The sequence below is a fragment of the Sceloporus occidentalis genome, unplaced genomic scaffold, assembly GCF_023333645.1.
Source record: "Sceloporus occidentalis isolate IW3139 unplaced genomic scaffold, rSceOcc1.0.p SCAF_118, whole genome shotgun sequence".
NCBI lineage: Eukaryota > Metazoa > Chordata > Lepidosauria > Squamata > Phrynosomatidae > Sceloporus > Sceloporus occidentalis.
In genome coordinates this window covers 1,536,708-1,553,496 of record NW_028317098.1, presented here as the reverse complement: position 1 = coordinate 1,553,496, position 16,789 = coordinate 1,536,708, and the positions used below count along the sequence as shown (strand labels likewise).

The 16,789-nt window shown below is 42.5% G+C and overlaps 1 protein-coding gene across 2 annotated transcripts in view; it reads left to right on the top strand.

Annotated features, from left to right (window-relative positions):
• The first annotated feature begins 709 nt into the window (after positions 1-709).
• Positions 710-16,789, top strand: part of LOC149282341 (membrane-bound glycerophospholipid O-acyltransferase 2) — a 119,060-nt gene continuing 102,980 nt past the window's right edge. For both annotated transcript variants that reach the window (XM_089498319.1, XM_089498320.1), the window contains exon 1: positions 710-855. In XM_089498319.1, the coding sequence (XP_089354445.1) occupies positions 772-855 (84 nt within the window). In that variant the 5' untranslated portion in view covers positions 710-771. The remainder of the gene's footprint in view (positions 856-16,789) is intronic.

Sequence of the window (16,789 nt, the reverse complement as noted above, 5' to 3'; positions counted from 1 at the left end):
CCCACAAACTCCAACTCCCAGAATTCCATAGCAAAGAGCCAGCCAACAAGTTAAAGCGGTACCAAACCGGGTTATCTCTCCAGTGTGGATGCAACCTCAGATGGCAGCCTCATCCCTGAGGAAAAGAAGGGGAGAGGCCCTCATCCCTTTCCTCCCCTGGGAAAAGGCCGCCATTAACGGCCCACTCCTCTCCTCTCCCTTCGGCTTTTAAAGGCCGGCTCTAGTCCCGCCTCCTTTTTCGGCACACACACAGAATAAAACCCGTTGGCCCCGCCCCCCTCTCGCGCTCGCTGCCTCTCCCCCAAAGCTTTCTTTTCTTTCTCCCTCACGCGCGCCGGCCCTGCCTCCGCCGTGTCACTCAAAGCCGGCGCTGCGTCCTGATTGGGCGGCTCGGTTGTCAGTTGAGTTAAGCGGCGGCGGCGGCGGCGGCGGCGCACTGCACGCCCCCTCCCCATTTGTTTTCACATTGATGTTCTAAAGGGAGAAAGGGAGGCAGAAGCGAGGAGGGCGAAGCGGCGGCGGCGGCGTGTCTTCCTCCTCCTCCTCCTCCTCCCTGTGGCTCCTTCCGTCCTTCCTTCCTTCCTTCCCTCCCTCCCTTCTTCCCTCCCTGGCCGCGCTCCCCATCCTTTAGGGCCGGCGGTGGGAAGGGAAGGGAGGAAGGGAAAGAGAGAAACACAGAGAGAGAGGGAGGGAGAGGGACTGGTCCTCCTCCTCCCTTTCCCCATTTTCCCTTCTTCCTTCCTTCCTTCCTTCCTCCCTCGCCCCTTCGCCATGGCCACCACCGCCACCAGCACCACCACGGGATCCACGCTGCTTCAGCCGCTCAGCAACGCCGTCCGGCTCCCCATCGACCAGGTGAGGGAGGGAGGGAAGGGAAGGGAAGGGGAGGAAGGGAGGATGAATGAAGGAGGAAGGGAGGGAAACGAGGGAGGGAGGGAGGGAAGGAAGGAAGGAAGGGAAGAAGGAGGGGAAGGATAGGAAGAGAAGATGGGAAAGAAGGAAGGATGGGAAGGAGGAAGGAAGGGGGAAGGAAGGAAGGGAAGATGGGAAGATGGGAAGGAAGAGAAGGGGAGATGGGAAGGAAGGAAGGGGAAATGGGAAGGAAGAGAAGAGGACATGGGAAGGAAGGAAGGGAAGATGGGAAGGAAGAGAAGAGGAGATGGGAAGGAAGGAAAGAAGGGAAGATGGGAAGGAAGAGGAGATGGGAAGGAAGGAAGGAAGGAAGGAAGGAAGGAAGGGAAGATGGGAAGGAAGAGAAGGGGAGATGGGAAGGAAGAGAAAGGGAAATGGGAAGGAAGAGAAGGGGAGATGGGAAGGAAGGAAGGGAAGATGAGAAGGAAGGAAGGAGGGGAAGGATAGGAAGAGGAGATGGGAAAGGAGGAAGGAAGGGAAGGAAGATGGGAATGAGGAAGGAAGGAAGGAGGAATGGGGAAGGAAGGAAGGGAAGATGGGAAGGAATGGTGAAGGAAGGAAGGAAAGCAGGAGGGAAAGGAGGGAAGGCAAGAAGGGGAAGGAAGGAAGGAAAGGAGAAATGTGGGGAAGGAGGAAGGGAGGAGAGAAGGAAGGAAGGAAAGGAGAGATGTAGGAAGGAAGGAGGTAACGGAATGGAGGAAGGAAGGTGGGAAGGAGGAAGAAAGGAAGGAAAGGAGGAATGTGGGAAAGGAGGAAAGGAATAAGGAAGGAGAGGAAGGGAGGAAGGTGGGAAAGGAAATGAAAGGAAAGAAGGAAGGGAAGAGAGGAAGGGAAGGGAAAAATAAGGTGGGAAAGAAGGGAGGGAGGAAGGGAAGGAAAATAAAGAAGGAAGAGCAGGAGGGGGAAGGAAAGGAGGAAGGAAAGGAGGAAGAAGGAAGGGAGTGAGGGAAGGCTGCAAGGGGTCCCATCCCCCTCTTCCTTTCCCCCAGAATTTCTTCCTTCCTTCCCTCCCTTCCTTCCCTTTCCCTCCCCCCCCCCCCCCATAATCACACTTAAAAAAAGGAAAAGGATGGCTGTTCCCTGAAAGCCCTTCTTGCCCAGAGCTGCCCATCCTTGGTGCTCCCTCCTGCCTTTCTCTGCCAGGCGCCTGGGAAGGGAAGGGTGTGTGTGTGTGTGTGTGTGGAGGACGTTGCCCATCCATCCCTGCTCTGTGTGTGCCTCCTCCCTGCAAAATGGAGGACCTTTAAGAAAAATGGAGGACGTGCCCCAATAAAAGCTCAAAAAAACCACTCACAGAAATGTATATCCATGCTTCTAAGTCATGCTCCCAATGGAGGACATTTTGGAAGGGCAGAAGGCTAAAATGGAGGACATGTCCTGGAAAAGGAGGACATCCAGTCACTCCGGGGTGGGTGGGTATGGGGGGGGGGTTTGCTTGCTTACCATTCATTCCCCCCCCTCTTAAATACAGCCAGTCCTCCACGTGTGCGACTTCTACTTTTGCAGAGTTGGCTATTCACAGATTTGATGAATCCGTTCTCTCTAGGAATCTCCCAAGCCCTCCACCATGATTTTGTGGTCAACTTCTCCCAAATGTCACACTGGAGGACCTAGAGATTGCTACAGAAAACACTTCTCTAGGTATTTGTGGGTCCTCCAGTGCAATTCTATGGTCAACCTCCAGCACATGCTGACAGTAGAGTTGCCCTGGAGGACCCAGGAATTCCTAGAGAGGCAATCTGTCAGGTAAGAAAATGGTGTCTTTTATTTGTGGGTTTTCCACTTCCACAGGAGTCCTATGCCCCCAACCCCAGCAAATGTGGAGGGACCACAGTAAAGTCGCTGGATAGACAGTGGCTCTTGAATATATATTTTTCTTCCAATCTCAGTGCTGTTTAAAATAAGAATAAAAACTCAAGAGTGTTTCTCACCACTGAAGGGAGGTATCATGATGATTTTCTTTTGCCTTTCAAGCGTTTTTGGCTACAGGTGATAACAGGGAGAGAGAGATAAGCCATTTAAGTGTATAACCTGTTACTTCAAAACCACGACTGATGTATATAGGTGATAGTCAATAAAAAAGATTATTTTCTGAAAGCAAGGTAATTGAATACCTGCTTCATGACAAGGTGGGCCATGTATCTGTGTGTGTTGTGTGCCTTCAAGTCCTTTCTGACTTACAACTGTTTCTGACCCTGATATGAACCTGCCATGGGGTTTTCTTGGCAAGATATGTTCAGAGGAGTTTGCCATTGCCTTCCCCTGAGGAGGCTGAGAGAGTGTGACTTGAAATACAAGGTCCCCCAGTGGGTTTCCATGGTTGAGCTGAGAATCAAACCCTGATCTACAGAGTCATAGTCCAGCATTCAAACCACTATGTCACACTGGCTGTCATATATAGTGGTCCTTCCATATTCGTAGGGGTTAGGGGTGAAGGACCCCTGTGAATGTGGAAAAACCACAAATAAAAAAACACTATTCTTCTTACATCTCCGTAGAAATCTCCAGGTCCTCCAGTGCAACTCTGTGGTCAGCATCTGCCAGAAGTTGATCATATAATCATGCTGGAGGACCTATAAATGCCTAGAGAAGTGTTTTTTCTAGGAACTTCTGCCTTCTCCAGCACAATTCTATGGTCAACTTCTGGCAGAGTTGCGCTGGAGGACTTAGAGATTCCTAGAGAGAACATATTAACCAAAATTGCAAGTAATCAAATCCGCAGAAGTCAAGGCCGCAAATGTAAAGGGCCAACTGTACAGAATTCATGTACAAACCCTTGAAAGAGAGACTTTGGAATAGTATACTTGGGAACCAGAAGCTTCTGAGCAGTTTTGTTGGCAAAGGGGAAGTCTTGGCTCCCTGAAAACCTAAGGCAAAAATCCCTTTGACCTCCTTGTGGCCACTGTGTGTGTTTGTGTGAGGAGGGGATTTCAGCTATTTCAGCTTTGCCTTGAGAGTGATGCCACAGTGGAGCCCTTCTCTTGCTTGTTCAGAGAGAGTGATGGGGCTCCTGATATTGGGAGGATTCAACCATTTGTAATTCGGGTGTGGGGTATGAGTGGCAAGAGTTTATTTTGCAGGTCTTCAAGCAGAGGCTGAATGGCCACCTGTCGGGTATGCTTTGATTGAGAGTTCCTGCATGGCAGAATGGGGTTGGACTGGATGGCCCTTGTGGTCTCTTCCAATTCTATGATTCTAAGTCCATTAATATTGCAAGTTATCTATACAGCAGGAAAGTGTTTGTTTCCAGTGGCGGGACCGAGGCATACAAATGAGAGTACCTACTCAGTATATCAGTTTAAAGAACTGCAAAAGCTTAAAAGCAAAGTTTTGATTCTTAATTTCAATTTGTGAGCTATCCAGAGTACCTTTATATGTATTTATTAATATTTCAAAATCCTTTATGTACTTGGCAGTTTTGAAAATATTATTTCAAATAGGCTATACTGACTTGCTGTTGTACAGGAGAAGGAACTAGAAAGTTAGCCACATGCTGTGGCTAAGTGAATAAAAAGGTGTACCAGTACAGACAAAAGGTATTACTGTACACAGATCATCAGTAGTACCTAATGTACTATTTTAGGGATGCCAGACAACTTTTTGTAACATATTCTAAACAAAGTTGAACAGTTTCTGAATTTAAGGTAAAGGTAGGTCAGTTTGCCTGTAGACACAACTTACTAAATAATAATAATAATAATAATAATAATAATAATAATAATAATTATTTATACCCTGCTCTTCAGCCAAAAGGCTATCAGAGCAGCTTACAAATGGTTAATTAGACGTTTCCCTGCCCTCAGGCTTGTAATCTAAAGAGACAAGACACAAAAGGAGAAGGGAATGGCAGTGGGGAAGGGGGAGTAGTCCAGCAGAGCTTCTCTCCCTCTGAGGCCTGGACCAGGGCAGATGGACTGGAGGGAGGGCCCGTCTTCTAAAGTGGACACAGCTGAAGTGGGTCTATGCTTCTTTACATATATACACATACAAGACGTTATTGCATGATGTTTGGATGGAACACAGGTTCTATGCACCTTAATATAATGTAATTTTGTTCTGTATGCAGGGTTTTCTGAAAACATTCTGTTTCGTGCGGCAAATGAAGAAATTGTGTCCTTACGTGTATATGCAAAAGTCCATTGGAATGCCAGTAGTGATAATGGGACTGCACCCTCCAGTATACATAGCAGATTAGCTCCAGGGCATAGCACAAGCTGTGTGCTGCACAACTTTTTCTTCCAATAGCTTCCTGGCCATTTCCAGCATTGATTAGCTGAAGTGACAACCTCATTCTGCCTAATGATAGTCTGGCTCTGCCTATGCGTAATGCAGTGGTTCCCAACCTGTGGGTCGGGTCCCCTTTGGGGATCGAACGACCCTTTCACAGGGGTCGCCTAAGACCATTGGAAAACACATATTTGTATGTAGCAATGAAAATAATTGTATGGTTGGGGGTCACCACAACATGAGGAACTGTATTAAAGGATCGCGGCATTAGGAAGGTTGAGAACTACTGGCGTAATGGGTTTTACCGCCAAGGGGTCCAATCCAAGCAAAATGAAGACGTTCTAAATCCAGGTGTTTTCAGAGGAAAATTATCTTCCAATGAAGATAACTTTTTTGTTTTTTCTTTTCTTTTGAACTATTCAAATGTACGAACATCTGAACATCCTAAGAGGCTGGAAGCCACGCCAAACCCATGCTTTGGCACAGCTTCTGGCTTCTTAAGATGCATGCGTCATTTAAACAGCAGACCTCCAAAGTGGCCCGAAGCAGCTTTATTTTGGCCTGTCTGTTCGGGCCCTTAGTGATCTTTTGGATCTGCTCCACTGACTAATCCTGAACAAACACTTCAGATTTTTCCCCAGAGGGTGGGGTAGGACTTGGCTCTAGAGAGCATAATTGTGGACCAGTTGTGATTGAACTTGATATATACATGTAGGTTAGCATCTCAAACATGTTTGTGCAGGCTTTGGTCAGATTGGCAAACTTTAGCTTTTTTGTTTATGTGTGTGGAAAATTCCCAGTTTTGATCCATTTTGCATGGAGTTGGCACGGAACAAATTTTAAGGATTCTAGGTGCTACCACTCAAGGCTTTTCAAATCATTTCGATCATAAGTGAAATGATCAACTTAAAAGTGAGCAGAAACCAATACATTTCCCAATGCAGTCTATTTTATGGATATTTTGTTTGTTGGGATAGTATCTCTCAATTATGTGGAGTTCACATGCAGGCACTGAAAATGTCAGTTATTTGATTTCCATGGCTAAAAAGTGGGTGCACTTAAGAAAAAAAGTTTCTTCTTCTCCAGTGATTGGCAAAACATGACTGTTTTTCTGTTGTTGAGCAGAATAAATAGATTGAAGCCTCTTCAAATTTAATTACTTTATGTTTTGTCAGAGTACATATAACATACAGTATTTAGAGGAGAAGAATAAACAGACTGAGCTGGATGCTGCAGATTTATCTGTGAAAAAAACAAAGACTGAAAATGGAAGTTTATTAGAACTGGTGTTGACATTTGGTGCTTTATATGAAATAGTAAGATCGCATTCTTCAGTATTATATCAGGAAATTTCTGGGATGAAGAAGTGCTCTCCTGGCCTGTAATGGCGTTTTCACACCATTCATGGATCTCTTGCATTTCTTTAGGTTTTTCTGGGCCCCTTTGCCTAAATCTCTGGCTTCCTTCTGGGCGCAGTTTTGCCACAGTACTCTCCAGTAAAGACACCAGATCCTGGCTGAACATGGAAGCTAAGTAGAGTCAGCCCTGGTTAGTATTGGATGAGAGACCCCCAATGAATACCAGGTGCTGTTAGCTATATTTCAGAGGAAGGATGTGCTCAGTTCTGGGTTCACGTGGGTAACCAAAAGTGCCCCATGTTTTGCACTCCTGACTGAGTCCTCATGATTTGTGGTTTCCTCATTTGTTGCATGCCAGTTCTTGTTTTTTTCATAGCATTAGTGTCCCCATTCTCCATTTGTCCCACATTGTTTTTAAACAGCAGTAGCAGTAAATGTGCCGAACTAGAGACTGAAAGGACAATTTTTGTTGCAGCATAAGGTAGCTAGCATTTGCTTCCAACTGAGATAGACGTCAACTGTTTTCCCACTCTTCAAACTGTTTAGGAGTTTCAAAGAAAGAAATTATTTATATTACAATTTTCTATGTTTAGGTTGATTTATATGTAGCCAGAATTATGTTTGTGCTATGGTAACGGAGGATAAAATTTCATTTTGTTTTTGTGCAAAAATACATAGAAGATCAACACGCAACAAATGAAATGGCTCCTAGTGGTGTATAGTGTGTAATCATATAATTATGAACAAGAACTGGTATGGTGGAATAAAGTGAGCAGTTGACTTTAATGTTATGTTATGCTATGCTATGCTATGTTAGCAAGGAACACACATTGGTAATACAGCATAACACTAATTTCTTGTGATGGCACAAAAGAGATAAGCTTTGTGCCTGGGAGGTAAAGTGAAATACTTTTTCTTCTCTATGTGTAGAAAAAAAAAAGCTGTAATATTTTCCAGATAAGGCACACTCCCTTCTTATTCCACTTCTTTGCAAACTTTCTAATTTAGTGCTAAGTTTAATTTACTGTGACAGCCAAAATGACAACCTACCTTGTGACATTTCCTTTAAAAAGAAATCTGAAACCATTTTGTTTTCTATTTTCTGGTGCAGAGGACAAGTGCTAATCGTATTTTGCCAGTTTGGATGCCATGCTAAGCTATGCTTAGTATGAAAGTGTCTACAAGTGAAATGAGAAGGGAGAATATCTGTTCCGAATTATGTCAGAATTTCTGAAAGTGATGTCCAGCATGAAACTGAGGAGGAAGTGCATAGCCTGTGATTCATTTCTGAGCCAAGTTGTGTTTTGTAGGAGTCATTTGAACTCAACCTCTGTATGTGGCTTGAGTAGGATTCAATCTGGGGTGAAAGGTTCTAGCCCTTGGCTCTAAGAAAAAAGTCCATGTGTCATTACACCATGTTTTCAGTGGGTGGATGTAGATATGTAAGCCACTCCTGCTTTTCTTTTTTTCTAGATAGTGAATGTTCAAAAGACATTGGGCTGACTGAAAGCATTTGGCATTCATTTTAAAGTACAGTTACAATTAAATTTTATTAACATGTTTAACTAGTTTCTTGTAGCTGTGCCTTAAGTCATACTATTTCCAGTGTGGTGCACACTTGGGTCCTCACCATGACATTTCTTGCTTCAGACCGTAGTGTTTACAATACTGGAATGGGTGGAAATGAGAAAACAGCAGAAATACTGGGAAGGGGGGGAGTTGGTTAGGTTGCATTGTGCTGCTTCTTGACCAGGTTCAGTGTCATTCACTGGGCTGGGCTGAGTCACATACTATATTGCTCTTGTTTCATGGACTTAAGTCAGGGGTAGGCAACCCTTTTGAGCCGGGGACCGGGTTGCTGTCCCTCAGACAACTGGGGGGCCGAAGCCAAAAAATAAATAATTAAATAATTTCAAAATAAATAAATAAATAAACCGGGACAAATGTAGGACAATATTTTCAAATGGAGGGCATTTTTAAATAAAAAATGGAGGACACGTGAAAAAATTTGCTGATTTTTTAAAAAATGTTAAGATAAATGCATGTTTCTGAGGCTTCTATAGACAATTGCCCCACCGTGCCCCTCGCGTGAGACGCCAAAGGCCCCGGCGGCAATTGGCAGCAGGACCGGGCTAGGGCCTGTCCCAAGGCCTTGCCGGGCCGCATTCGGCCCGCGGGCCGCAGGTTGCCTACCCCTGACTTAAGTAAATCTCCCTTTCTTTCAGTAAGATGGCAAAAATAGTGCCCTTGTTCACTAAGATACTTCGAGGAGGAGGAAGAGGGAGATAAAGATAATAAAGCACTTTGTAAACTAAGAGTGTTATCAGAATGGTCGATAAAATACTTAACTTTCAGTGCTTTTGATGCTGGTTATCAGTGTGTTGTTAGGAAGACTGTGTGAAGCTGGTTATACAAAATACCTCTGCTTTATTTTAATTTGTTTGGACTTGGTATGTCTGAATTCCTTTCCCCTTAATTTTTATTGGTCAGTGCAAAAACAGGTCACATTGAAGGGACTGTTCTAGCAGCTCATGTTTCAGATACATTCAGTGAACTTATTTAGTGTATTTTAAAAAAAAAACAAAACCCAGAGAAACTTTCCACCTAGCTTTCAGGCCCTGCCATTTTCATTTGCTGTAATATTTTTATTCAGGGTAGATCATCCCAGCTTGCTCCAAGGGTCTCTAGGCCCCTTGTTTTGCCCTTGTTTGGTCTGACCCTTGTGACTGTGGAACACAGAAGTCTCTGCTAGCATTGCTGCATTTCTGTTTCCATAGAAATGGGCAGCTGTGATAGACAAGAGGTGTTGTACAGCCTCTAGGCTGGTGGAGTAGAAAAGCTACTATGCAGGATACAAAAGGCCAGGACAAAGTAGAGAACAAATTAAATTTTCTACTCCCATCTTCTGAACAAATTGGTTTGGACAATGTATGGGAAAATTTAATGAGAAACATTCCATCTAGGAGTTCCAGTGATTGACGAATTTGAGTGTGGAAAAAAAAAAATCACATGTAATGGGGTGCTGGGCGTGCTGCTTTTTGCAGGTAAGCAATAGATTGATGGTTTGTACTGAAATGTAAAGCAGTAACGCCTCTTTAAAATAATAGATGTGATTTGCCCTCCAGAAGAACAAGGTTCACAGAGCAAGTTCTGTAAGAGTGCAGTGATCTTATATGCAAGAAGCCAACTGCATTGCAAATGGAATGTTTTTATAGATTGCATTAAACCCATCCCTATCTACTGATGGTTTCATGTGTGCAGGTGAAAATTCGAGAACTTTATGGCCATGTCCAAATATTACTGTTACAGTAAAGTGACTTACAACATTATTGTTAAATGACAAACAGAAATTGGAACAGGGAAACATTGTTTAGAAAGCAAGTTCTGACTATGGTGGTTTTGCTGTATAACATAAATAAATGAATGAATAAATAAATAAATAAATAAATAAATATTTCCCACCTCTCCTCAAGGCAGGGTACAGCATATTAAAATACAAAACAATTAAAAACAAATGCACAGTTGAGATACAATACTATATAACCATTAAAATAGACTCGTAAGAGTACATACACGATTAAAAAGTCATGATTTAAAATTGACTGGGTAGGCCTGTCAGTGTTCTTGTTTGCAATGTCTCTTCTTAGCATTAACAGAGCCTTGGAGCATGGTGTCTCTTTGAACTATTACTTTCACTTGTGGCATAGGTGACCTCTATGGCACAGATGCTCTTTCACCAGCGTTGTTCCTGGGTATGGTGACATCTGTGTCTGGACAGGGATAGCCTAGCTTCATTGATCCATACTCTGATTACTTATTTCTTAGAGTACTGCAATACAGTACTTCACAGTACTTGGCATCCGCTGGGGTTTGGTTCTAGGACCTCCCATAGATAACAAAATCCGTGGATGCTCAAGTCCCACAAATACAATGTTATAGTAAAATAGTGTCTCTTACATAAAATGGCAAAATCAAGGTTTGCTCTTTGTAATTTATATATTTTAAAAATATTTTCAAGCCGTGGATGCTTGAATCCATGGTTTAAAAATCTGTAGATTTGGAAGGTTGAGTTTATTCTATATGTGGGGTTGCCTTTGAAAACAGTTTGGAAAAAGGTAGCTAATGCAGACTATAGCTACATACAAGAGTGATGACATCTGAGTGTCTGACCACATACCATCTGTTAGGCTGAGCTGAACTTGTTGCTGATGCATTTCCAGAATGAATTCAAAGTGATGCTTTTTAACCTATGTAGCTTTCTATGGCATGGGATCATGTTTCTCAGCCAAAACACTTTTGTCATGAAATTGTCCATACCCTGAGATCATCATCTGAAGCCCTTCTCTGAGTACATCCCCTGAGAGGGGCATGTAGGGTGATGTGACGCGGGAGAGGATCTATTTAATTGTGGTCTTCCATTTATGGAAATGCTGTTTCACACAAGACCTGGCATTCTTTTGGTACCAAGTTAAGATGTTTCTCCATTACTCCATTATGGGATACAGTTGGCTTTTTTTTTAAAGCAAACTGGTATAATTCAGTTTGATTATTGCTGTAATTTCTTATTTTGGAGAGTTTAGATTTATATTATAGATACTTTTGTTTTTAACCGTGGTGCATTTTAATATTGTAAGATGCCTTGAAACTTGTTTAGAAAAAAGTGCTTAATAAATTAAATTTGGTGGTGGTGGTAATGATAATGATGCATTTTATTGGTGTCTGATGCTCCAGAAACCTTCTGTACTGAAGTACAAGTTGAGTATCCCTTATCTGGATTTCCAAAATCAGAAACCAAAATCCGTAATTGTTCACATGGGTGACTTAAATAGTGACACCCTTGCTTTCTGATGGCTCAGTGTACAAAATTAAAATATTATGTATAATGACGTTCAGGCTATATGTATAGGGTGTATACAAAGCATAAATGCATTTCGTGTTTAGTGTTGTGTTGCATCTCAAGATATGTCATGATGTATATTCAAATATTCCGGGAGACTCAACCTGTGCCTGTAATGAAGTGGGATCTTTTAGATTTGGGTAAATATAACTTAGGGTCACTTGGATGCATTGGTTTCTTGAACTTTACGTGATAAAATCTTTAACAATGTAAGCATAAGAAATCCCAGCTATTTTTGCCCTTCTGAGATGGGTGTTTGGGTCAAAGTACTATTTATTTATATTATATATTGAGAGCATTTATACCCTATCTTTCAGCCAGATAGGCTCCCAGGATGGCTTGCAAATTGTTAATTTGACAATTCACTGCCTTTAGGCTTTCAATCTAAAAAGACAAGAAACACAAGAAAAAGAGGATGAGTGTAGAGCAAAGTGTAGAATCTTCCATTGCTTTGGCTAGGCTGTAATTATTCTTCAGATAAGTACAAATGCTATAAATCATAGTATCGGCTTAACGTGAACTGAACTAGAAACATAGGTGTGTCATTAGAAATGGTCAGGTTAAAAACTGAAACCATACCTTATTTGTAATTTATTCTAAATTTGCATTGTTTTTCTAATATTTTCTAAAAGCCATAACAATTTAGAAAACTTCATAGTACTGTGTAATGTTGTTGCTCTTTTGAAATATGTTTTGAATTTATTGGAATATTTTATAAGCTGGACTTGTTTGCGCTGACTTCCACACAGATAGAATAAATACTTAAAACATTAGAATTGTGTATTCCATTTCCAAACATTTGTTTCCTTTTACTAAGTGGGTCAAATAGTTTAAAGGATTTCTTTTGAAGAACATACTTTACAAAAAAAATCGTTTCAGAACTTTTGGAAAAGAACCCCTTAAATGTCTGTGATTATTTATTTTTTCCTCTGCAAAGGAGGCAGGAAATATTAGATGGAGGCATGTAAGACTAGAGGATTAAAAAAAAAGTGAAATTGCAGAAGGTGAGTTAATGGCAGTGCCAGGTAAGGTACAATGAAATATTCCAAAGTAAATGGCAACAAATGGCTTTTTGTAAGTCTATCAGGCTCTAGTTCATTGTGTATGCTGTGGATTCTCAACTTTCATGAATGTAATATGTGTGTGTATGTGTGTGTGTATGTATGTGTGTATGTGTATATATACTAGGTCCCATCCTCCCCAAAACCATATTTAACACAGATACAGATGCACAAAAGTATCATTAAAAAGTATTTAAAAAACAAATAGTATAAAATATATTATTAAAAAAACACCTGTACTGGTGCTGGGTGGCTGGGCTTGGCTGCAAGTGCATTCTCTTCCTTGCTTACTCATTCACTGAGGCAGGAGTGGAGAAGGGCATTGGGGGGGGGGTAAGGAAGGAGAAAGGGGGACCCATTCCTCCTCCTTCTCCCCCCTCCACCTGAGTGAACAAGGGAACAAATATATGAATATTGGAAGGTGTCAGACACAGCATAATTCGTAATTATACTCAGGTCTAAACTGCGCTGCAGAAAGTTTAACACCACTTTATATTCCATGGCTCAGGGGCATCAAAGAAGGCTACATATATTACAAAACTGCGATATCCCAAAATCCCATAGCATTGAGCCATGGCAGTTAAAGCACTGTCAAACTGCATTATTTCTGCAGTGCAGATTAGAGGTGAGAAATAATAAATTATTTACTTAATTGTTAGTTTCCATTCAGTTCCCCCCCCCCCATCATTCATGCATGATTTCCCCTTGCCCTGATATGCACGAGAGTCTAGTTTTCAGCTGCACCATTGTATTGGACAGTTTATGTGAAATGAAAAGCCTAAAATGTGTGGATTTTAACAGCAGATTGCAGCTGTTTCCTTGTTCATCTTAGAAGGAGCAGATCATATAAATATGTAAATAAGCAAAGTTGCCCCCCTCCCCACAACTGTTACCAGAGGAGCATATCAATAGCAAGGACAAAGAACATATCTTGCCATTATACTTTTGTTTTTATTCTCTCACCACCCCATGTGTGTGTGTGTGTGTGTGTGTGTTGTGTGCCGTGTGCCTTCATGTTGTTTCTGACATCTGGCAGTCCTAAGGCGAACCTATCATGGGGTTTTCTTGGTAAGATTTCAGAGGAGGTTTGCCATTGCCTTCCCCTGAAGCTGAGAGTATGTGACCTGCCCAAAGTCACCCTGTGGGTTTTATGGGTGAGCAGGAATCGAACCCTGGTCTTCCAGCTGTGAGACAGTGGAGTGGGTGTGTGATGTGAACTGTGGCAAAGGCTGGTTGAGCCTGTGCATTGCCTTCAATCTGTTCCAGCCACAAACTGGTGGGAAGAAGCAGGAGAAAATTGTTTTTCCCCTGCAGTGTCTCTGAGGAAAAGTTTAATGGATGGTGTAATTGTTAATGGGAGTTGCAGTCTTTATCAGTTGTCCAGGGCAACCTAAGACTTGTTATTGTTGCTGCAGCTGCTGCCTGATCCAGAGTATCAAAAGGCAACCTCAGCTGTCCGAAGTCAAGTTATAGATACAGTATTTGATGCGCTTTAAAGTTTTAGATCTCGAGTTAAGTCTTGGGGGTCCCTGCTAAAGAAAAAATTAGGAGCCACTGCTCTGTATTATTTTCTAAGCAACACAGATGACAGAAATGTAGCCAGGTGAGTAACTCCACTGAAATAATTTAAATCTAATACTCAAGAATTTATATTTGTATTGGCTTGCTGACTGAGGGCATCTCATTTGCATATTTGTACAGATACCTTGAAAGAATCCCTTTCTATTTTTTCTTCTATGCAAGGAAAAATATCTGTTTGTCTGGTAGTCTGTGTGCTTAAACAGTTTTAGGAGTTTAGAAATGCGTAGTGTATGTAGTGGTTTTGAATGTTGGACTATTGCCTCTTGAACATGGAAGCCCATTGGATGGCTTTGGACAAATCAGTCTCTCAGCCTCAGAGGCAAACCCTCTGTGAACAATTCATGCCAAGACACCTTGTAATAGGGTTGCCATAGGTGCCATGCAGTCTCTCATGCACAAGATTATTAAAAATGTTGTGTAATAAATTACTTTCAGGCTTTGTATATAAGGTGTATATGAAACATAATCGAATTTTGTGTTTAGACTTGGGTCCCATCTTTTAAGACATCTCATTATGTTCATATATGCCAATACAGGAATTCCAAAATCTGAAAAAACCCAAAACACCTCTGAACCCAAGTATTTCAGATAAGGGAGACTCAACTTGTATTATTCAACAAAATAAAGTATTATGGGGGGAAATTTTAATTGATTCAGTGAATCTGCAACACACAAACGCTTAACAATAGGCATGTAGTGGTGGTCTATGGACCAAAACAAACTGCAGAAATAATCCAGTTTGAGACCATTTTAACTGCCTTGGCTTAATGCTAGGGAATTTTGGAAATTGTAATTTGTTGTGGCACCAGATCTCTCTGACAGAGAGGGCTAAATGTCTCACAAAACTACAGTTCCCAGGATTCCCTAGCATTGAGCCAGGGCAGTTAAAGCAGTTTCAAACTGGTTTACTTCTGCAGTATGTTTGGGACCTATGTGTCTTCAGTGTAAGTGTGCCCCTAGCTTGCAGTTATTTTGTGACATATTGTAATAAGACTTATCAGAAGTAAGAGGGCTCCTCAAGAGTAAGGTGTTGTGAAGTTCATCCAAAACTGGATGGCGCTTTGGAGGTCAAGGTGGGGCTTCTGGACTTTCTCCTGGAACAATACAGTCCTGTCACTACATAACTAAGCTGCTAGGCAACCTGCTTCTTCCTGTCACCAAGTAGGTATGTATTTGCATGTGTATATATACACACACAGAGTATGAATGAATGTGACTTCCTGTCACCTGCAACTTAGGAGAAGAGAGAGAGGCTGAGTGAATACCAGGAAGGGAGGTAGATAAAAAGATAAAAAGAAAGTTGCTGTTGCCTTATTTCTCAATTGGTTAAGTTTTATTCTGAATCGTAGAACAGTCCCAACCATTTATCAAGGGAAGGTGCTAATCAGTGCCTCCTGTTTTGTTTTCTTGGACGGGTGGCAGTTTAGGTATTTTGTGACTGCATTTTGACTGCAGTGGGAGTGGGAAGAGGGAGTGTGTGTAAGATAGAAAGGGGATAGGAGATGAGCATCCCATTTCAGAGCTGACTTGGGTCCCCTTCAGGGGACAAGCTGGGTATAAAATAAATGAATGGATGGATGATCTCTGGCCACAGAGATGATCCTGTATAGTCAGCTCTTTGGTATTTACTATTAAATAGAAATGGATAGAAATAGTAGACCTAAAGTACAAAGATATGCATCTGAGCACTAAATGAATATGGTGCAAGCCATCATATTCTCCATCGCCATATATGGATTTGAGACCTGGACAGTGAAGAAAGGGAATAGGAGGGAAATAAACTCATCTGAGATGTGGTGCTGGAGAAGAGTGCTGTGGATACTGAGGACAGCCAAGAAGCTAAACAAATGGGTTCTATAACTGAGGTGCGTTACACACCGCTATAAGGGACGTCCTTAGGACGTCCCATTTTGAAAAAGGGGCGTCTCTTCCAGACGCCCCTTACCCTATCACAGACAGAGTCCGTGACAAATGGTGGCGGCCGTTCCACACAGCCGCCGCCATATTGACATAGCGGACGCTATGCGTCCGCACATCATGCCCCAGAAGTGACGCCACGAGTGCGCGACTAGCGCCTCGCGACGTCTTTTCCGGGGCCCAGGAAGAAGCGCGATTTATGCGCTCCTTCCTCAGAGCGTCCGGGACCCGTGCGGTTTGGCTGCTGCGGCTCCTGGGCGCTGCAAGTGGCGGCAGGAAACCACCACAATCCGGCGGTCTGTAACGCGCCGGACTTTCCCTGGAAGCCAGAATGACTAAATTAAGGCTATTGTACTTTGGTCGCATTATGAGAAGGCATGAATCATTAGAAAAGACAATAATGCTAGGAAAGGTGGAGGGAAGTAGAAAGAGAGGAAGACCACATGTCAGATGGTTAGACTCACTGAGAGAGGCCTTGGATCTGAGCTTGCAAGATTTGAGGAAAGCAGTGGAAGACAGGGGGTCATGGAGGGGTCTCATCCATGGGTCGACTTGAGGGTTGTTTACACGAACAAGAACTTTTGACTTGCTAAAAAGAAATGGACTGTGTCAGAGTGGAAATCCTTCTGCCCATTTTGAGAAGCACTTGATCTTAGGTTCATTTCCTGAAAACAGAAAACTGTGTATAATATACTTCTTTTAAAACAATTATAGAAGCAGTTGTGCAAGTGGCTATACAACTACACGCACAAGAGGTTTACAGCTTCTTGTGGATGTAGTTGTACAGCCACTTGCACAACTGCTTCGGTAATTGTTTACAACCTGTTGTGCAGTGG